Source organism: Gossypium raimondii, chromosome 3 (genome assembly GCF_025698545.1).
Source record: "Gossypium raimondii isolate GPD5lz chromosome 3, ASM2569854v1, whole genome shotgun sequence".
In the NCBI taxonomy this organism is placed as follows: domain Eukaryota; kingdom Viridiplantae; phylum Streptophyta; class Magnoliopsida; order Malvales; family Malvaceae; genus Gossypium; species Gossypium raimondii.
Window position 1 is genome coordinate 13787443 of NC_068567.1, and position 22099 is coordinate 13809541.

General features: G+C 35.1%; 1 protein-coding gene and 2 long non-coding RNA genes across 4 annotated transcripts; 2 read left to right on the forward strand and 1 right to left on the reverse strand.

Moving 5' to 3' along the window:
• Positions 1-2951: 2951 nt before the first annotated feature.
• On the reverse strand, positions 2952-4044 carry LOC105797250 (uncharacterized). The gene is made up of 3 exons (XR_008194059.1): positions 3539-4044; positions 3348-3410; positions 2952-3265 (listed from the first exon to the last, which is right to left on the reverse strand). It is a non-coding gene; the product is annotated as an uncharacterized LOC105797250 (long non-coding RNA).
• A 974-nt stretch (positions 4045-5018) lies between these two features.
• LOC105797251 (ubiquitin carboxyl-terminal hydrolase 17) lies at positions 5019-12728 on the forward strand. 2 transcript variants are annotated; one of them, XM_052628138.1, is made up of 11 exons: positions 5023-5728; positions 6554-7952; positions 8056-8144; positions 9081-9166; positions 9257-9419; positions 9539-9659; positions 9794-9951; positions 10753-10837; positions 10918-11130; positions 11760-11821; positions 11903-12728. In XM_052628138.1, exons 1-11 carry the CDS (start codon positions 5448-5450, stop codon positions 12456-12458), a joined length of 3213 nt encoding a protein of 1070 aa, XP_052484098.1. In that variant the 5' UTR covers positions 5023-5447; the 3' UTR covers positions 12459-12728. The 2 variants fall into 2 exon arrangements, with proteins under 2 accessions (XP_012482658.1, XP_052484098.1); XM_012627204.2 differs by lacking the exon at positions 11760-11821 and having other exon boundaries at positions 5019-5728; positions 11903-11958.
• A 6860-nt stretch (positions 12729-19588) lies between these two features.
• LOC105797252 (uncharacterized) lies at positions 19589-22099 on the forward strand. Its single transcript, XR_008194300.1, has 2 exons — positions 19589-20319; positions 20446-22099. It is a non-coding gene; the product is annotated as an uncharacterized LOC105797252 (long non-coding RNA).

A 22099-nucleotide genomic window follows, 5' to 3' on the forward strand; every position in this document is an offset into this window, starting at 1 on the left:
GCCAGTAGGCAAGCCAACCGGGCGCAATGAAAATTATAAGCTGGAATGTTCGTGGATTGGGGAGTCCACGAGCTGGAAGAAGGTTGTGTTACTTCCTAAAGCAGCACAATCCCCAAATGGTTTTCCTAATGGAGACTAAAATTGATAAAAAAGGATGGAAAAAGTTAGACGAAGTTACGGTTTTATGAATGGAATTGATATTGAAGCGGAAGGTTCGAGAGGAGGATTCTGCTTAGCATGGAAAGGAGACACTAAAGTTAGTTTACGAAGTTTCTCTAGGAAATCATATTGATGTTTTGGTTAAAGAGGAATAGGTTAAAGAAGAGTGGAGATTTACAGGGTTCTATGGTTCTCCATATGTCCACAATAAGAGTGATTCGTGGGATCTGTTGATAAAACTGGGGAAAGATAAGAATTACCCATGGTTGGTAGGTGGTGATTTTAATGAGATCATGTATTCTTTTGAGAAATGTGGGGGTGTCCCAAGGGATGAGAGTAGAATGCACGCATTTCGAGAGGTCCTAGCAAATTGTCAATTAGAAGATTTGGGATATTCAGGAGTGTGGTTTACATGGGAAAGAGGAAATCTACTGGAGACAAATATTAGAGAAAGACTCGATAGGGGTGTGATAAATGATAAATGAAGGTATCTTTTTTTGACAGGTAGCGTTATCCATCTACCTAACATGATGTCCGATCACTGTCAACTTTTAATTAATACAAATGGTGAAAGCATTCATAAGGGCAATTTAAAATTTAAATTTGAGGCGTGGTAGCTGATGGAAGAGACGTGCGAGAAAGTAATCAAAGAATCTTGGGAGTCAGGAACAAGCACAGTAGTTGAGAAACTTGGAAAATTACAAGCAGACTTAATGGTATGGGCGAGAATGATTAAGAAAGGACGAGAATGACTAAAGAAAAAACTAACGAAGCAACTTGATATGTTAATGGGAAAAGAAAGGAATGACAACATGATGGCAGAAATTATTGACACTAAGATCCACCTGAATATGAAAATTGATAAAGATAAAGTTTATTGGGAACAAAGGGCAAAGGCAAATTGGCTTAGTGTAGGGGATAAGAACTCAACTTTTTTTCACAGGTTTGCTACATATCGAAGACGTATAAATTCAATATCCAAGCTGGAGAAAGATGAAGGAGGAGAAGCTAATAAAGTGAGTGAGATTAATGAAGTAGCTACCTCCTATTTTCAGAAGCTCTTCACATCAAAAGGAGTTAGGGATTGTTCCTATCTCTTAACGGGAATAAAGGAAAATATTTCAACAGATATCAATAGAGAGCTAATGACAACTTTTACAGCAGAAGAAGTGTATGCGACATTGAAGGGAATGAGACCTACCAAAGCACCAAGACATGATGGTTTTCCGGCCTTTTTCTTTCAGAAATTCTGGCATATCGTAGGTAAGGAAACAACAAATATCTGTTTGGAAATTTTAAATAACGGCTCAAGTTGTGGTACTTTAAATCACACGGCATTGTGCTGATCCCAAAAACCCCAAATCTTAAAAACAATTGTAAACCGACTGCAAGCAGTTATTGGAAGATGTATTGATGCGGCTCAAAGTGCGTTCGTTCCGGGAAGGCTAATAACTGACAACGTGCAGCTAGCTTATGAGATCTTGCATACTTTTTGACAGAAGCGCATAGGAAAAAAGGATATATGGCAGTAAAGCTTGATATGAGCAAAGCCTATGACAGGGTTGAGTGGGGATTCTTGAAGGAAGTGATGTTACGAATGGGTTTCACATCCGATTGGGTGAAGCTGGTTATGAATTGTGTTTCCATAACGTCCTATTCAGTTAATATAAATGGAAAAGTGGAAGAATCTTTTCACCATCTAGAGGCCTGTGTCAGGGAGACCTTCTGAGCCCTTTTCTATTTTTGATGTGTAGTGAGGGATTATCATCTTTGATGAGAATGCTTCAGAAGTGGGTTTGATAAAAGGTGCAAAAGCCAGCAGAAGAGGACCAGAAATTTCATTTACTTTTTGCATATGACTGTATTTTGTTTGGGGAAGTATCAGATAAGGGTGCTAGGATACTAAAAGAAATTTTGAAGGAATATGAAAAGTGTTCTGGGCAATGTGTTAATTTCAATAAATCTACCATATTTTTAAGCACAAATACATTCGAAGAAAATATGGAAGAAGTTTCGACAATATTGGGGGTAAAGATCTCAACAAACTTAGAACGATACTTAGGGCTTCCGAATGTAGTTGGTCGACGTAAGAAAGAATCCTTTCAACATTTAAAAGAGAAGATTTCTACTAGAATTGATGGGTGGAGTACTAGAATGTTATCTCAATGAGGTAAAGAAGTCTTTATTAAATCGGTGCTACAGGCCATTCCAACCTATGCTATGTCGTGCTTCTTATTACCAAATACTCTTTGTAGAGAATTTGAAATCATATTTGCTAAATTCTAGTGGTAGAAAGCGCATGGGAGAAGAGGTATCCATTGGTGTTAGTGGAAGTACTTATGCCGACCTAAAGAAGAGGGTGGGTTGGGTTTTAGAAATATGGCTCAATTCAATATCTCACTACTAGCTAAACAGGGGTGGCGAATTTTGAATAATCCAAACTCTTTAGTAGCACAAGTCTTAAAAGCAAAATATTTTCCAAAAGTTGATTTTTTAAATTCATAATTGGGGAATAACGTTTCATATACATGGAAAAGTATTTGGGCTACTAAGGGTATTTTAGCAGAGGGATTATGTTAGAATGTGGGTAGAGGTACGAATATTTCGATAAGTCGTGATTATTGGATTCCAGTTTTACCGCGTGACAGGTTACCAGTTTTAACTACGAATTTGAATGATATTAAAGTTGCGGAGTTAATAGATTCAAATAGTAGAACATGGAAAAAGGAGTTGATAACGTACACCTTTTCGGAGGATGTTGCCGAGATGATTCTCAGTATCCCGCTGGCAGAAAGACCACAAAAATATTTCCAAGTCTGGAGTGCTGAAGCGTCGGGTGAGTACACAGTACGTAGTGCCTATAAACTATTACAAAGTACTGAAGATGATCCTAGAGCTTATGCTTTACAAGCCGACTATAAGGACTTTTACAGAAAACTATGGCTACTAGATCTTCCTTCAAAGATAAAAATTACAGCTTGGAAGATATCATGGAATTTCCTAGCTACACGTGTTAATATGCTACTTAGAAGGCTAACGAATACATCAGTATGTCCCCGGTGTGGCTCAGGAACAGAAACTATGGACTATTTCTTCCGTGAATGTCCTGTTTCAACATCAGTGTGGAGAGAGTTATCATTTCATAAGTGTTTGCAAGATAATCAGATGGGGTTTCTACAATGGCTAACCTGGGTTTTTTCACAAAGCTCGGCATCCCAGTGTCGGATCTTTTGTTGTGCATTATAGGCTATCTGGGGAGACAGGAATAATAAAGTGCATAAAAAAGAGAGTAAATCTTGAAAAGAAATAGGGAGATTTGTTCATAGCTACACATCAGAGTTAAATGAGATTGGTAAAAATAGATCACAAACTTCCATACTTGTTAAAAAATGGAAAAAGCCATCTGACCGGGTTGTTAAGATCAATTTTGACGCAGCATATGAAGGTAGACAAAATAAAGCGGTTGTGGGAATAGTGGCCAGAGACAGAGAGGGTACAGTTCTCCTATCTTGCTCGGAGGTCCACCAACGGGTTTCATCAGCCTTTGCTACGGAGGCAGTCGAGTGTCGAAAAGTACTCCAGATCGGCGTTTACATGCAGTGGGAAAAAGTTATTATTGAAGGAGACTCTTTGTCAATAATAAGGAAATTCAAAACAAAAAGCCCAGACAAATCATTGGTCAGTGCGTATATTCATGACATTCATCAGCTACTGTTAAATTTTAAGGATTGTAGGTTTGAGTATATCCCAAGATTAGCAAATAGTCTCGGCATATCTTAGCAACTGAAGCGTTGAAGAGTAATAAAGGAGATTACTTGGTCGGAAGTGTCCCTGAAGTTGCAGAAAAACAAGCGAAAAATGAAAGGGTGAGAGAACCAGATTGAAATAAGAAAGGGGAGAAAATGGAGTGAGGGGAGTCTGAGAAGGGTAAGTAACAGAGTGACTAAAGCAGGCCCTTGGGTGAATTGAAAACGTCTTGAAGAAGTAAAGAAAGATGAAAAGACAAGACGTTTATTTTCTTTTGATGCTGATTGGGCAGGTAGAACGACAACATTAATTTGTTTCAGACTTTTGTTTCCTTTTTCAGTTTTCTAGGCGATTAGGTTTCCATTTAATTTTGTTTTAGTTTTACCTTTTGTTGGGCCAAGTCTAATAACTGGGCTCTTTCTCTTTTCTTTTTAGGACCATATGTGTAGTAATGTAGTTTATTTAAATAAAGTCCAATCTGAAATTTTATTTAAAAAAATAAAAAAATATTTTTTTATAAAATTAAAGAATCAAATAAATTAACTTTTCACCATTTTATTTGCTATTCAATTAATGTAAACAAAGAAAATTGATCATGAATTAGTGATGTGATGGTAGACAAGGGAAACATTTTCTTGTCGAAGAAATTCAAATCCCAAGGTTAATTCGGGCATATTCATTAAATAGATTTATAATTATATTTAAATAAAATAATAATAGTTTAAATAAAGCAATTACTTGTGGAATGGTTTATTTCCAGCGGAGGGAAAACTCAAAGACTGGAAAAGGAATAATTATTATGGTAAGTGAACCATCATCATCAGATTCCGGCCTCCACCAAATCAAAAACAAATCTCCACCGTCCGGTTCCTCGTATTACTGTGACCGTCCAAACGCAGTATCCATCACCAAATCAAAAACAACCCCCGCTAATAAATAATGAAAAAGACCGGAAGTTAGCCGGTTCAACCCGTGGCCCCCACCCTGGTTCGAATATTTGATGGCCAAAGAATTCACGCTTCTCGATACCTGAAGACAAAATTCCTTTCCCCCTCGACCATCAATTTTCCCTTTTTAATAACATATTTTAATATTTATTTTGCTAAGTTAATGTCCCTTTTTAATATTATTTTCCTTTTATTTCCCTTTCTCCCTGTAAAAATCTCGATCTAAAAAAGGGAAAAAATTTATTGTCTGAAAATCCTCCGAGCTCAACAAGAAGCTTAAACTTTCACCTTTTTGCTAACCCAAGCAATATCGACATTCTTCTCCCACTGCCACTCCCTTCTAGATTTGTTTGTTTTATTTTTATTTTTTATAAAATTATAAAATTATTCTATTTTTCGAGATCACGGTGCAGTTCAACCGTCTTGTTTCAGTCCACACCAACGGCTACGGTTGCATGTTCGACGGCCGGAGTTTGTTCCATCGCGAAAGCGATCAAGACGGGTACGTCGTTGGAATCTATGTATAGTGCTGAGATTTGGAGAGTAGGATTTGCCGACTACTTTGGATGCCTATTGGTATTGGCTGCAGGATAAATGCTTTTTATTTGGGATTTAGGGTTTTCGAGCCTGGTGCTCGTGCTTTCCCTCCTACCTTTGATCGGCTTTTTCGTAAGGCGGAAATGGCAGTTATCTGTAGCAAGGCAAGCGGAGATAAAGAGGCTCTTGATTTTGGCCTCTGAGGAGGCGGCTAGAGTCGAGCTTGAAGCGACTATTGAATACGGTACGGTTTCTATTTCGTGGAACTATCAACAGTGTGCTGTTTGTTATTGTCCTACTACCACGCGGTGCGCTCGCTGTAAAGGGGTTCGATATTGGTACGTTAGCTTGTTAATTTCGTGTTATTGTTCTAATTTATTTATAATTATTGAGATTTTTTTTTTGTTTAGGCGATTTTGTTTCAAATGTATTTGAGATAAAACTGATTCTTTTATCTGACAATACTGTCTTAAAGAGTATGTAATCGAAAAAATATTTGATTAGATAAGTGCTTCAATTAGCGCAGGGCGAGTGTGGGTCTAGTTTAAATACGCTTTAACATGTGTGAATGTACGGTAGTCGTGTAAGTGTTTATGTAGTGAGCAACGAAGCAATTTAGAAGACTTTGTGAAAATTAATTTTAAACCCAACATCCACAATCTATCATTGATGGGAAGTTTGGAGTTGGTCTTAAATGCTGCAATTTTTTGGTGGATGTTTATGCTGATTTTCTGAAAATGTTTTGGTTTGTAAATTACATGTTTGAGCCTCCTATCTCTATGTTACGGAGACAGGATATTAGAAAAACAATTCCTCTTGAAAATGACCTTTTCCTTTGTGCCTTTTTTGTCTGCAGTTTAGGAGTTCTTTTTAATGTAAGAGTTGAGGTTGTGTATGTTCACTAACTACATTTGCGAATCATTAAAAATGTGGTTCATTTGATGGAAAAGTAACAAAAAGAAAATCCACCTAATGAATAGAGAAAATATTTTTAGCTTTCCCCCTATCACTTTGTTGTAATTCTAAGGATTTCTTTTACTGATTTGAAGGGACAACAATAGTAAATTATGTCTGTGTTTAGCATTATTTTCTAATGATACAATTGATTTTGTAGAAGGTCTTTTAACAGTTTTTCTTTTTATACCAAAAATTGGATGTTTAAGTTCTGCGAAGTGTCAAATTATTCACTGGCGGCAAGGTCACAAGGAAGAATGCCACCCACCTGCCATTGCCGTACACCAAAATCATGATGAGGGGAGCGATTATGGTCAGAAGGCGATAAATCAAGACCAATATGGAGATAGATATGAGATTGAAGAAAAGTCGCATGCAAAGTTAATTGGAACATCCTCTACTGAATCTGCATTGTTTAGTTCCATCACAGGACCTGCATTATTGAGTTCCTCTAGCTCTTCTGTGGTTTTAGATGGGAAGGATGATGATGCAAAGGTTGAGTTTCCTGCTGATAGGGAAGGACTGAGCTCTGCTCCAGAATCTTGCAGTGCTTCATTTTCAGGATTTTCGTCTGCAGCTGGTAGTGAATCATCTGATGATGTTTCTGTGTGTGAGAGCGTAAGTTCAAATGAGCTTGATAAATTGGATGGTCCCTCATCTGCTGATGTTAATCTTGACACGTTTTGGACTTCTGTTGTCAACAATGTGGATCAAACCAATCCATCATCCCCTAAATTTGTCAGGTTGGTTGATTCTGTAGATGAAATTTCTAAATTAAGTCATAGCAAGCCTGATCAAAGTGAAGAGAGCCAGTGCAGAGCAACTAGTTCTTCAGGATTAGGTGTTAGTGATATGTCTGAGGGCTCAAATGCTGAGGCTTCTAGATTTTCTTCTGATTTTTGGGGCAGAACTTTGGAATCAGTTCCATCTACAAGTGTTGATGACAATGAGTCGTTTAACTCTTACCATAAAGAAGGCGGTAAAAGGGCCTTACTTGATTCTGGATCATCCTTACATTTTTCATTTACTTTGGCTGGAAATGCTTCTTCCTCATATCCGCAAGTCTCCAAGGTGAAAGATGCCAAATTGGATGATGCTACTCAATGTGCTACTACTTTGGGGCATTCCAAGCTTTCAGATGGAGTAGTTTTGTCCGAAAATGCTGGTTTAGATTCTCCGAATGAAGGAAACTCTAAGTCCTCAAATTCTGAATGCACCAACCAGGGGGAGTGCGGATCTAACAATATTCAGCATGTTATAAATCCCAGAGAAGCTATCAATATAGATGTTCCACTAGTCGGTAGCTTGCCATCTTCCCATTTTGAAAAATCAGGCTCTACTGTTGTCACTAATGGACCTAGCATTAGCAATGCTTCTCATTTGTCAGAGTCATCTGATTCTTATTCATCCAGTGACAGAGCGCATGCTGTTCCCAATGTGAAATCTGGAAAATTTGATGATGTTCATGCAAATTTCGCTAAATTATCTCAGTTTTCAAGTTATTCTTCTAACGGTAAGAATGGATTGAAAACCTCAATGTGGAAAGTTGTTGATCAATTCAGAGTATCTAAATTTCCAAAACACCATCCATTTGGAGTTAGTAATGAGGTTGGTGGAGAATATAATGATAAGCCTAAAGTTGTTTTTCCTTTTGCCTTACTTTGCCTTCAACATATTAGCTTTTTGTTAGAATTTTGTTTTGTTTTTGCAGGGAATTTTTCCTTATGAATCATTTGTCAAGCTTTATAGTTGGAACAAGGTGGAATTACAACCACGTGGCCTTGTAAATTGTGGTAACAGGTAGCATAAGATTTTTCTATTATCATAATGAACAATTATGGAAAAAATTATTGAACATAATCTGGTTTTTATATTATATTATTGGGTAAATCCACCTACACCTATTGCACTTTAAGTGTTTCCCGCGTAGCCACCTTGACTTTCTTCTGATAGCACCCTGAAGTTCTTTTCGGTTCCATAAGGGTTATAATTTGTAGCATTAAATAAAAAGATAATGAAATGACTCTAACACCCTTTGTATTAGTTCAAAATTTCAGAATTGTGCGATCAATCCCTATCAAAACCTTAGAAATAAACAAATATATGGACCTTTGGCCAAAAGATATTTTATGAACCGATAACAGCCCTATCCTAAAATAACTTTTCTGCAAGGTTAAAATCCATAACAGTCCAAAATTGCCTATTTAATTATGATGCCATTGCTAACATATTCAAATCCAGATCTGGGACCCTTAAATGCACCTGAAAAAGAGGCAAGGTAGATAAAAATCCATGAAGGGAAAATTTTTTAAGTAGTTAAGGTATATGGCAATCTAGAAAAAGGAAAAGAAAAAGAAATCTAAAATGTAAGAAATATAACAGAAAATTATTTTCTCACATCAGGTCATCACAAATAAAAAGAACAGAAATAAACAAAAAATTACCCCACTAAATCTAGGCTAACAGAAATTGCAGAAAAAATTGCAGAAGTAAATGTGTGGACTTTAAGGACAGTTTGGGTTAGACTAGTCCAATTGTTACCTATTTTCTGAATTGGGAACAATACTGCTAGATCATGTTTCTGCCCTATGCTGTTTCAATTAGTAATTCCTTACATGCATAATTTTAAATTTTAAGTTTTCATCCTTTAAGCTGTGTTGTACCTTGGATGTGTATATTTTACTATTTTATTCCTTGTTTCTCACTTTCTGTTAATTTGCTGTTTACTTTGCACAGCTGTTATGCCAATGCTGTCCTTCAATGCTTGACTTTCACTCCTCCTCTGACTGCTTACTTTCTTCATGGAATCCATTCCAAAGCATGTATGTCCCTCTAATGTTCCAATTGGAATTATTACATTTTTGTGCTTCGAGGTAGCATGTTGGATGACTTACTACAAATTTCTTTCTTAGGTGCAAAGAAAGATTGGTGTTTCACTTGTGAGTTTGAAAAATTAATTTTGAAGGCTAAAGATGGGAAATCACCGCTGTCCCCTATGGGAATACTTTCCCAACTACAAAATATTGGCAGTCAACTTGCTAATGGGAAAGAGGAAGATGCACATGAATTTTTAAGGTGAGATAGGTTTAGCAATATTTAGTGCTTGAACCATTTGAATAATGTTTTACTCCATGAGAAATGAGCAATCCTTTCAATGATGTTGCACTAGTTTATTGATGAATTACATTTGACAGGTATGCTATTGATGCTATGCAATCTATTTGTCTTAAAGAAGCTGGGTTGGCTTCATCAGGTTGTTTAGAAGAAGAAACAACTTTAATTGGCTTAACATTTGGAGGCTACCTTCGGTCAAAGGTAAAAACTAAGACCAACCTGTTTTTTGGCCCCACTTTCTCCATCTCTCTCTTGTGCACTAGAGCTCTTATTTGCATCAGGAGTTTGTGTTAAAATGCAAATGATGCATGTAAACTTGTTACTATTTTCTGCAGATAAAGTGCATGAAGTGCCAAGGCAAGTCTGAACGTCATGAAAAAATGATGGACCTAACAGTTGAAATTGAAGGAAATATAGGAACCCTAGAAGAGGCTCTTCGGCGGTTTACTAGGACTGAAATTCTGGATGGAGAAAATAAGTACCAATGTAGCAGGTTGATTCGCTTACAAATTTTTTCAGAAGTTTCTTTAGATATTGTATAAATGGTATCATCAATATCATGCAAAGAGACTTGAAGAGGAACTTTTATGGAAACAGTCCTATGCTCAAAATTTTGTTCTTTTATTTGTCCCTGTTTTTGGTAGGTTAAAATTTGACAATTTAACTTTTAGATCTCCTTAATTCCTAACTTGATAGGCTTAAAATCAAAACCATTATTTCTTTTTCTTCGGCTTCTTTCTTGAACTTGTTGGAAATATGGTCTTTGTTTCTATAAATAGTATACTTCGAAGAAGCTCTAGGCTGTATTTTGATGCTTCTGGAGAAAAGATTTACCTTAAATTTTGGAAGCTATAAGAAGTGTTTATGTACATAATACATTTTTCTTTTTGTCTTCTCTGTCATGTGATTATGCAGAGATAGCTCATTGAGTTCCCCCCCCCCCCCTTTTTTTTTGCCAAAATTTCATTGATAGTTGAAATGTGATAACTCTATCTTATGTTTGTGATAGATCTGTATACTGAAAAATAAACAAATTTAACAGAACTTCTGTAAGGGAATTAAAATTGCATGTGAAAAAAGTTTGTCTTTCCTCAAAGATTGATAAATGGCATAGAATTACTCTGATTGATTTTATTGAACATACCTTTTCGTTGAGTTTTTGTGTTTGTTGACATTGGTGATGGTACTGTGCCACTACATGCAGTCTGTTTGGTTTCAGGTCCTGAACTAAATTCTCTACTTCTAGAAGACATCAATTTTTGAGGTTTGTTCACTTTGTCTTTGTTTTGTTCAGATGCAAATCTTATGAGAAGGCCAAAAAGAAGTTGACAATATTAGAGGCTCCAAATATTCTTACAATTGCATTGAAGAGATTTCAGGTACAACTTTCGATAAAGAATGTTATTTTGCTCTTTGTTCTTTGCAGATTCTTACAGTTTAAGTGTGTATTATGTCGCAGTCCGGTAAATTTGGAAAGCTTAACAAAGCGATTCGGTTCCCTGAGATTTTGAACTTGGCACCATATATGAGTGGGACAAGTGATAAATCACCCATATACAGGCTCTATGGAGTAGTGGTCCATTTGGATATCATGAATGCAGCATTTTCGGGTCACTACTTGTGCTATGTTAAAAATGCTCAAAACAAGTGGTTTAAGATTGATGACAGCATGGTATGTTCTCTACAACTATCATCTGCATGCCTTAAGCCGTTTCATTTGTTTACCGCATGCTTCTTTCCTCGATCTATGTTTTCATCTACATTATATTTTGATTTCCTACCCTTAATTTTTGTAATAGCATGTTTGGCTTGTTCTCCCTTAATTTAATGGGTTTTTCCCCCATATGTAATGTTTTAGCTGTAGTTGCCATGTTAATAATCATCGATTCTTTTAAATCCTTTGCTTTACAATCACTTAATTTTCCTGGGTAAAAGGAGTTGTACAAAAATACTCCCTAATGTTTTGAAATAAACCAAGGGTGACTTTGTATTCTTCCTTTTGATTCTGGACTGCATTAAACAATTTTTTTTTTCTAATGGCTTTTGAGATAGTGAAAAAATTGGAAAATACTCCGGTTGGCATCTATTTTTGATGTCTAAGTTGGAGGCATTTTATATTTTTCTGTCTGATGCACCAATCTGTAGGCCAAAAATGCTACCCTAAAGCACAAGATATTCAGTTTGAAAATATTCACTCAATTTCACCCGCTTTATGTCCATCTTCATGTTACTCTTTAATGTTATGTTTTAATTATGTTAAATCACCTCTCAAGTTTTTCCGGGGCGGTAATAAATTGGCAGGTAACATCTACAGAACTCGAAAGAGTTCTAACAAAAGGAGCATATATGCTTCTTTATGCCAGGTAAAGAATCTCAGTTCTTGAGTTTGCTTTAGAAGTTTATATGACGTCATTGCTTGGTTGTTTAACCAAATTATCTTGCAGGTGCTCACCTCGGGCCCCAAGATTGATGAAGAACAGAAGTAAAGCCATTCCATCGAGTGTCAATTCAAAAAATCCGCTGAAGTCCAATTCTTTGACATATTCTGGTCTTGATGAATTCCACCCCAGCTTGATTCATTCAGATACTCCTAGCAGTATTGAATCTTTTTATTCAAAATACAATCAACTGCAAAGGATTTTAGAGGACTCGTCGTCAAGTGATAGTTGTTCTCTTTTTAGCGTCAATTCTGATGAAGGTTCCTGCTGTACTGATAGCACACGTGATTCTACCAGCACTGATGACTTAATAGATTCTATATTTGGTGATTCAGTCCAAGGGTGGAACAGCCCATGGAGGAGTTGTGATTCAGATGCTTTTTCTTCATCATCTTCTTCCTCCCTTTACTTGAGGCATTCACCTGTTGCTGATTTAGACCGATATAGTTCGGGTTCACCCAAAATTCGCAGCTCTCGAATGGATGAGGAAGGTAAGCGAGATGATCTCTTTTTCCACTCCGACACGATGAGTAAACAATGTAGAAAGGTAGTAGTAGCTTAGGAAAACTGACTCAAAGAGATTAACCTCTTAAAAATGATGCATGTTTTAGAAAATCAACGAGGGGAAGAAGAGATTAAAAATCTTATTACGAGATTTGAGTTAAAATGAGGTAAATAAGTGTTTTTGGGAGGGTTGTATATGTAATGTACTTACTCATGTAGTTAGCTTAGCTATGTTTAAAGAAAGCAGCCTATCCCTTTTTGTTCATAGCTTCCCGTTCTCTGGGTAAATAATACACCAGCCTAATCCTTAGGCCCCGGTTTAGCATAATTGTTGGCATAACTTTTGAAAAAAAAAGAAAGTTTTCATTTCATCGAAAATGTAATTTTAAATTGGTAAAAAAGTTATAAATTAGCCCATAACCTTGTATCTTTTTTGTATTGAGCAAGTAAAGATCCAACGAATCAACGTTCATTGCATGAACTTAGAACTTATAGATTACTTGGTATTTTCAATCATTTCGTAATTTTGACTATCCAAACCACATTTTGTATAATTATTTCCCCTCTTTTCTTTTGTTAGTCTAATGCAAATATCTTTCACTTCATTCGTCTTTCCGCACCATGACATTCAATAGAATTTTCAATTTCACTAAGAGGGGCCTATCATAACCCAACACGTGTACCCTTTTTCCACCCCCTAAATGATGCCTCCCTTGACTACAAGCACGTATTACACACAGCCCTCTATATACATTCACAGTAGTGTCACTTAGTACCTATCACGACCGCGTATTACTCACAACCTTGTATATAAAATAAAGTTGAATAATCACGTTCCAGTCAAAAGCATGCCAAAGGGCGAACTTTGTTTTGTCAAAGAAATTGAATTTTATTTTGTAGGTGTAGAAAAGTATAGAATAATTTTTTTTTGCCCATCAATGAAAAGCCTATTTGAAGGAAGAAAGAGTTGGTTGGTTTTTGAAAAGCAGATTTAGATTAAAAGCTAATCATATTTGAAGAAAGGCCAACATTTTGATTTAAGAGGGAATAAGGGCTTGACTTTTCAAGCTCCTTTAAGTCAGAAGCGATGTCTCAGAAAGCTAATGGCTTATTGTCGTGTCACGAATTTAGAGAGAAAGAATAATGAATTTGATTTTAGGATACAAGTAGTGGCATCATATTCATAGATGAAACACATTTTTTTATAAACAAAAGTCGCAATGTTTAATGAGTTGAAGTGAATAATATCTTGTAATATGATGTGAATCGTGACATTTATTAGCAGAGAAGCCATGAAACTTACATTGACCATATATTAGAATTGGTACATATGTTCACACCAGCTTCAACATTCAAGGCGCATTTTGGGGACAAAACCATGAGGTTAACAATACCTTATAAAACTAGTCTATATAATGAAATAGTGAGTGCCTGCGGGGTCACATGTACTCATATTATTCATCAAAAACGAAAAGACAAAAAAGGAGGAAGAAAAGAAAAACCAAAATGATGCGCAAGCGCAAGTGGGAAATGTTGTAGCTTCTCGTGGCGGCCGTTGAAAAGGCAGCAAGTGTCCCACCACTTGGAAGAATGCATGAATATGCAATATTATTGCATTTTATCAACTGTCATCAATGGAACTTCTATAACAACTTGGAGCTAAAATGGGACCCTCATCCCGTCTCCCAACTAATTGTCTAGAGACAAAGATCAAATCCCAAAATGGGCAAATTGCATAACTTTCTTCCTTGCCTCTTCCATGCCTTGTTTTTGTTCACTCAAAAGTGTTTTAACCATTGATTTTTACCCTGAAAAAACATTCAGCCAGGAGTAACTGCATATATGTATATGTATATGCATGTCTCGGAGATGTCGGGGCAACGCAACAAGACACAATCAGACAAGTCATGGATGGTTGTCTTAAAAGATCTTTTTCATCTATATTAATACATACATACATACATACATACATACATACATACATACATACATACATACATACATCAGTGTCAAAACTAAGTCCTGTTTTGGGCTGAAAGACAGTGGCATTTGTCCGTGCCTGTCTTGAACTTACCGTCATACAAACTTAGCATCTTACCGTCAAATATAGTATGTATTTTATCTCTCAGAGATTATTATGCTCCAAAATTCCTCTTGTAATTGATCTGCATCACCAACCAAAACTACAAAAAAGGTTTTTTACACCGGCATGCACAACATATTACGACTATTTTTTTTCTTTCAAAATCCCTTAATTCCTCCAATAAATTTAGTAAAACTATATATATATATATATATATATATATATTACTAAAGAGCTTATCAATCGATACAGCCAAATGAGTCGGAATTGAAGAGTCGAGCTCTTTAGCTCTCTTTGGATGGGTAGTGAAATTAGATTCAATAAGATTAAAAATAGCGGTGGCGGTGATATTTGTAACACCCCTTACCCGAGACTGTTGTCGGAGTTGAGCACGAGTCGTTATCTGATTTAACTTACCAGTTCGGAGCATAAAAATTTACTTTTAAAATTAATTGGCTCACGTTCAATCAATATGTCTCTAAAAACAACCTCGAGACCCTAAAACATGCAATGGAAATGATTTGGGTCCAAATCGGAAACACAAAAATTTTCCGAATACTTAAACAAATAAAAAATAACTTATATCACTATTCCCAGTAAAGCTATCCACTCGCGTGATAGTCACTAATTTAATTATAACTCGAGTTACGAAACTCAAAATTTAGATCTGTAAATTTTCCCTGAAACTAGACTCAAATATTTCTTACTATAAAATTTCCATAATTTTTGAGTTAGCCGATTAGTACAGTTTATTAGTTAAAGTCTCCCCTGTTTCTCTACTTGATAGTTCTGATCTCTCTGTACTAAAAATCAGTTATCTCATTTTACATAATTCATATAATGTTCTCATTTGTTTCTTTTGAAAATAGACTCACTAAGGATTCTAGACATATAAATTATGAATCATAATTATTTCTATACAATTTTTAATGATTTTCTAAAGTCAAAACAGGGGACTTCAAAAACAACTCTGACCCTATCTCACTAAAATTCAAATATCTCCTAATATAAAATTTCTTTTCCTACACCGTTTCTTTGGTGTGAAAATAGACTCGATAAGCTTTAATTCTATATATCATTAAACCTCTAATTATATTTCTACTATCCTTGGTGATTTTTCAAAATCACGTCACTGCTGCTGTCCAAAAACTGTTCCATTGCAATTTTTTACTATTTTATAGTTTCTTTGTATTTACTATCATTTAGGCATCCATAATACCAAACATGTTCTTAATTAGCCATTTCAATAGCTAACCATTAGCCATATCATATAAACACACTCAAAATGACTACGTCTCTATACATGCCATAGCTTTATAAGTTTCGAAATCACATAATACCAAGATGTCTATAGATAGTGTGAGACGAACTCCGACGTCCTTGTGATCCTCGAATTGACTTGGCGATACTATAAAAATAAGGAAAATAAAGAAAGTAAGCATAAAGCTTTGTAAGTTTACAAGTAAATAAATAACAACATTTATCATAAATAATCATACTCATAAATTTCATCAAACATTAGAATCTTTACTTGCTTCTTTACTTACTCACTTACTTGTTTACTTACTTGCTTACTTAAATAACTCATGATTATAACTTACTCCTCCATTGCTGAAATTTCTTTCTCAACTGATAACTGAGATATTCTCAATCCTTATAACTCACTTGAATTTATTATTATGCTTTTATCTAAACTTTCATGTAACATGGTCTATTTAAAGCCCGTTGAACCACTTGGAATACTAAGGATACTCGGGTCTTCTGTCTGATAATACATGCTAAAGCTATGTCCCAGACATAGTCTTACATGGAATATTTTCTGTACTGCCAATGCCATATCCCAGATATGGTCTTACATGGGAGTTCTCATATTGGTGCCCATGCCATGTCCCAGACATGGTCTTACGGGGGACCTCTCATCTCGGTGCCAACACCATGTCCCAGACATGGTCTTACATGGGACCTCTCATCTCGGTGCCAACGCCATGTCCCAGACATGGTCCTACATGAGACCTCTCATAATCTCAATGATGCCAATGTCATGTCCCAAACATGGTCTTACATGGGATCTCATTCCCTTAATGTCATGACATTTGTATCCGATACATTCTCAATGTTTCAACGGGGCTTTTATCACTGATTCTCTGTCATCTCATACTTAAGTTAACATTAGATATTTTCATGAAATAAATACATAATTGCTGAAAAACAACAGCATTAATAATAATTATCAAAATATTGCATTTATTTACCGTAAACTTACCTCGATACAAAATATGATTAAATCTAGCACTTTAGTCTTCAACCTTTTTCTTTCCCTGGTCTAACTCCGGATTTCGTTCTTCTTGATCTATAATAGCAAATTTGTCTTACTTAATACTCACATTCATCAAAACAATTCTTGACTTGAACTTTAGAAAAAATAGGATTTTGCCCCTAAACTTTTGCATAATTACACTTTTGCACCAAAGTCGAAAATTAAACTTCATCCCTTATTCTTATGTTTTATGACATGCTGAACATTTTTCCCTTCTATGACAACATCAAATTCCCACTCTAACACTTATGAACATTAGATATTTTTACCGATTATGTCATTTTACTCGTTTTCACTTAAAATCGCTTAGCAAAAGTTGTTTAACATAATTCCAAGCTTCATATTCTACCATAAAACATCAAAATAAACACATTTCACCTCTGGCTATTTTTCCAAATATGAACCCTAGGTTAAATTATTGCTAGAATAAGCTAAATCAAGTTACCGGGGCTCAAAAAACGTAAAGAACATTAAAAACGAGGCTTGGGATCACTTACTATGGAGCTTGGAAGCTTGAAAACCCTAACTATGGCTTCCCCCTTGCTAAATTTGGCCAAATGAAGAAGATGAGCATATTTTGCCATCTTTTCCCCTTTTTAATTCTTTTTTATTACTAAATGACTAAAATACCCTTCACTTAAAAATATCCTATTTCACTTATCTCATGTCCATTTTTGTCCATAATTTAACCAATCGTCTAATTCCATTTAAGGACCTCCAATTTAAAATTTCATAACAATTGGACACCTCTAACATGTAGAACTCAACTTTTGCACTTTTTACAATTTAGTCCTTTTGACTAAATTGAGTGCCCAAACGTCGAAATTTTTGAACGAAATTTTCAAAAAATCATTTCGTGAAATTTTAGACCATAAAAATATAATAAAATAAATTTTTATTCTCATCAGATTTGTGGTCCCGAAACCACTGTTCCGACTAGCCCGAAATCGGGATGTTACATTATTACTATATCAGTATAAATGAATAATGTACCATTAAAGTTAAAAATAATGGTGAAATATATGTTTGGATTCAAATGCAACTTATTGAGGGGTTATAGTTGACAGAAACTACCACAACTATTCACCTGATGAGCTGAGAGAGGTGAGATTATAGGGGATGGAGAGGAGAATGAGAAAGAGATTGGGGGGGGGGAGTGTGTGTTGATAGAGCAGTGTCTATGTCCTTATGGGATTTGGAGAGGTATTCAAGGGGTCATTTGTAAGCCATGTGTCTTCTTTTGATTGGAGGTTGTCATATGGCGTAGGCCTCTCCTTAAGTTGACTATGTGACTTAATGTGACGAAGTAGCAGGATATGTTAATGACGAGTGACAATGATCTTGTCAGGGTGGTATGGTTGAGCTTAGCATGGCCATGGTCCTAGTGAGGTATAGTGCACAAGTGAGGCATGGTGTTCGGTGATGTAATGTCCTTAGTGAGGTCTGGTGAAATATGTGTGGCACCATTGTAGCTGTGATTAAGAGAAAATAAAAAATGACTATTAAGTATGTTAGACTAAAAATTGTATATAAGAAATTTTTTAAATTTATTTTATTTTTATAAAATTATTAAAAATATATCAAATTATAATTTTATTAATAAAATACTAATATATAATAAATTATTATTAATGTAATTATTTATTTTTATAATTTAATTAATCCATGATTATTTTATAAGCATTTTCAATGATATTTAACATAGAGAATTTTAATAATGTCATTTTATATGTTTGTATAAAATTTTAATTAAATGATGTTACTTTCTATATATCTTTCTTTCTTTTTTTTGGCTAAATAAAGGATATAATGTTAGTATCTAGTGTTCTAATATTAGTTTATTCGTCATTTGTATTTGTAATTTTTCAAAAAAAGAGTTTAAATAAAAATTTTATTGTTCTCATTTATATCTCTTGTATAATATCCTTAACGATTTTTGCATAAAGTAAAATGTAAAGCAAATATTGGTTCACTGGTTATCAAATATAACTAATACTAAGTTGTATTATGTGGATAGATTATAATGTGAGAAGACAACTTGTACTAGTAGATAAGCTAAATGTCTGATGAATCCAAATTGAGCAAATTGGTTAAAGGACTATTATGCCGTCTATCAAGTCCAAATGGGGGATATCTTGTCTTGGGTATCAGAATGGTTGACTCCCATAAGATAGATATATAAATGTGATTGTTTGGATTGACAATAAATAAGGTAGGACCCAAATCAAGTTCATTTTAGATCCATATATGGATTAATTCACTTGTGACATTCATAGTGTGATTTACCTCAATTCTAAATAAATGATTGACTATGTGTGTATGACTCGTATAGTATGATGTATTAAAAGCTTGAGTTCAAATAACTAAAAATCCAAAAGTTAGTACTTAGGTATACGACTTCTACATAACATAACTTAATTTACAATAGTTGAATTCATAGCTCAATAAAAGGTTAATGGTATCCTCTTATTGACATTACATAATAGATTGTCACATTCCAAAAATCGAGTTAGTAAAATTGAGATTGTGAATCGGGCGTGGTAACGCCCTGGTTTTAGGATTATATTTGTGCGTTTGGAAAATAAATGAGTTATTGGTTTATGCTTTAAGTGTTAATGAAGCTATCCTTGAAACTCAAGTTCAATTCTCTTCCCTTGCACCATTTTGGTTATTTTGCAAATTTTACTTCAAACCTTAGTATGTGTTACGCCTTGTTTCAAAAATAAAATTTGTAAAATTATTTAAAGAATGAGCCACTGTCTTAATGGTTAAGAGAAAATAAGGAGATAGTGTAATTGGCTTTGATATTCGAGTTTGAATCCCTTCTTGAGCAAATAAATAAATTATGTTATTTTTGCTCCCACTCCCTGAGTGTGCCGTCCAACCTAGTGAAAACCCTAAGTAGAAAAGTGATTTCTTTTATTTTTTTCAGCTTTTCTCACTTCTTCCTCTACCCTAGCCGTTCCTTGTGTCATTCCTAGCTTAGTGATTTTCACCATCGTTGTATCGCCTCATTGATCTATTATTTTGTTATCATTCTTCCAGCCTCATTGCCGGTATTTTTAATCACCAAATCAACCCCTTTTTTGCCTTAAAACCCTTCTCTGAGCCACCTAAATAAGCCTCTCCTTGTTGCCATTAAAACCTCCATTGTCGCCCCCTCTTCTCCGCTCGTGGTGTATCAGTTTGTTTCTTTTTCCTTCTCAATTCTTTTTCTTTTGCTTGTCGATTTTGCTACTATTTTTACAGCCATTTTATTACTGATTCCAGCCTCTATCCCCTTTTCTGCGAAAACCTATTTTTGTGCCGCCCCAAATCAGCCAGATTCTTGCCGCCACTTGTAGTGGTGTGCCGCCCCTTTGTGTACCACTTGTGGACTGCTATTTTTCTCTTCTTTTTCTGCCCATTACAGAAGTGTTTCCCTCAATTTTCATTTCTTTAAAACAACCTTTAACATTATTAATTAAGGGTGTATCCAATCTTATTCAACCAACATCTCAGATCTAGTTAACGTGAAGCGTAAGTGCAGATTTAAGCGAGTTATTGTGTTGTATTCATTTCGTTAAATTTATTGGTTTGGTCGAATGTTCTAAGGCCTTTAATTGGTTATTTATTACTGATTTTAAAGTATTATTTCAATATTAGGTACTAATTTGAACGTGCCAGATCAGTAGTGAAGTCGAATTCCGTTTGTGCCCTCGTTTCGCATCAAATTAATGTAACTTACCTATCCAAATTGGATCTGAAAATTTGTTGGTGTAACACTAATTTGGCCGAACCATTAGGGGGTGTTTCAAGGCTTGTTTTAACAGTATTTTAAAGCATTAAATGTTATAATTTGGTTTTAGGCATGTTTAAGGTTTAAGTGTGGAAGCACGAACTTTGAGGATTAGTGTTGTGGACTTGCGATTTAAGGTGTGGGTCTTAACTTTCTATAAATAGTTGTTATATTAATATAATTCTTAAACTGATACTAAATTCTTGCTGGTCGGGCATGGCTTAATGGCTTAATAAGTGAATTAAAGGTCGTTGAACAAGTTACGTGAATTAAAAATCATTGTTTGAGTGATTAAGCCCTTATCAAGATTGTTTGTTTGCGTAATTGTTGTATTTGAGTGTCTATTTGATTGCCAATGTTATGGATTATTGTATGCTGGTTGTGACATGCTTTGAAATGATGTTATATCGTGTTCATTGATTATGGGATGCATGATTAGTGTATAACATGTAATGTCACTGTTCGAATTGCATACTAAGTTTGACAAGATTGTATCACATGTTACATACCAATAAAATTGTTGGTTTGATTGACTAAATGTTTGCAAAAATAAAATCAGACATGTATTGAAAGCATGATTGAATTATTGTTATTAATAAATGAAAAGTATGCAAGGCAGACATCGACTCTGATTATTGATATGCATGGTAGGCATGCCATTGAATTGAATATGTTACTGTAAGCACGAAAAACATATCATTATACTGAAACTGAACTGAAAGCATGATTTTGCTAAATGATTGTATGTCATAATGCATATGAATGGGGTGGGTTATTGTGGTTGACGGAGGAGTTCCGTGGAGTACCAGCGGCAATTAAAGTCCGCACTATTGTTGTCAGTGCACTGCACTGGGAGTACCAAGGAGATTGGCGATTTTATCGCATTATAGGCAGTTGGTCTACATATATTGGCAGTTTATCTGCACTACTGTACTAGTGGTTTATCCACATCGAGCTATAGTTCACACTGTTTAGTGTTCAGCAGACGTGTTCTGGGAAACTCGTGGTGTGTAGCAGATGGTTGGGTAGGAACCTTTGCTTTGCACCATTTGCATCACCCCATGATCATACACCATTTGGTACCGTATAATAATTGTTATGTATCGACATGAATTTGCAATGTTAGCTCTGTGTTTTTCTGTTAACACTTATATGCATTGCTTGATGAAATGTCGCGTTTATTATAGATATTGTATTAATAATTCTCTGCATTACCGTAGTTGAATGTATGTTGGTTTAAATAATTGTTTGACTCACACTGATCGTTCATAAGCTTGCTTCCCCATAATGTTTAACTTTTCAGGCAAACCTCGAAACTAGGACCGGACCCGGCATACGGAGTATTACCTCGGGCATCGAACTATTTTTAATTAATTATTATTAATAAGTCTATTGGTTTTGGTTTGTAATTTTAATTATTTTTGGTTTGTGGCTTGGTAGCTTTTCATTTAGGGATTTTTGTAGTCATGGATTACTTAAACATAATAACCGGTAAAGGCATGATATCTGGCTTAAGTATGA

Excerpts from the sequence above, each read along its gene's own strand:
- LOC105797251 (XM_052628138.1), top strand. The coding sequence starts at position 5,448 with ATGCTTTTTATTTGGGATTTAGGGTTTTCGAGCCTGGTGCTCGTGCTT. Across the intron at positions 5,729-6,553 it reads TGTAAAGGGGTTCGATATTG|TTCTGCGAAGTGTCAAATTA; the intron begins GTACGTTAGCTT and ends TGGATGTTTAAG. Across the intron at positions 9,952-10,752 it reads AATAAGTACCAATGTAGCAG|ATGCAAATCTTATGAGAAGG; the intron begins GTTGATTCGCTT and ends TGTTTTGTTCAG.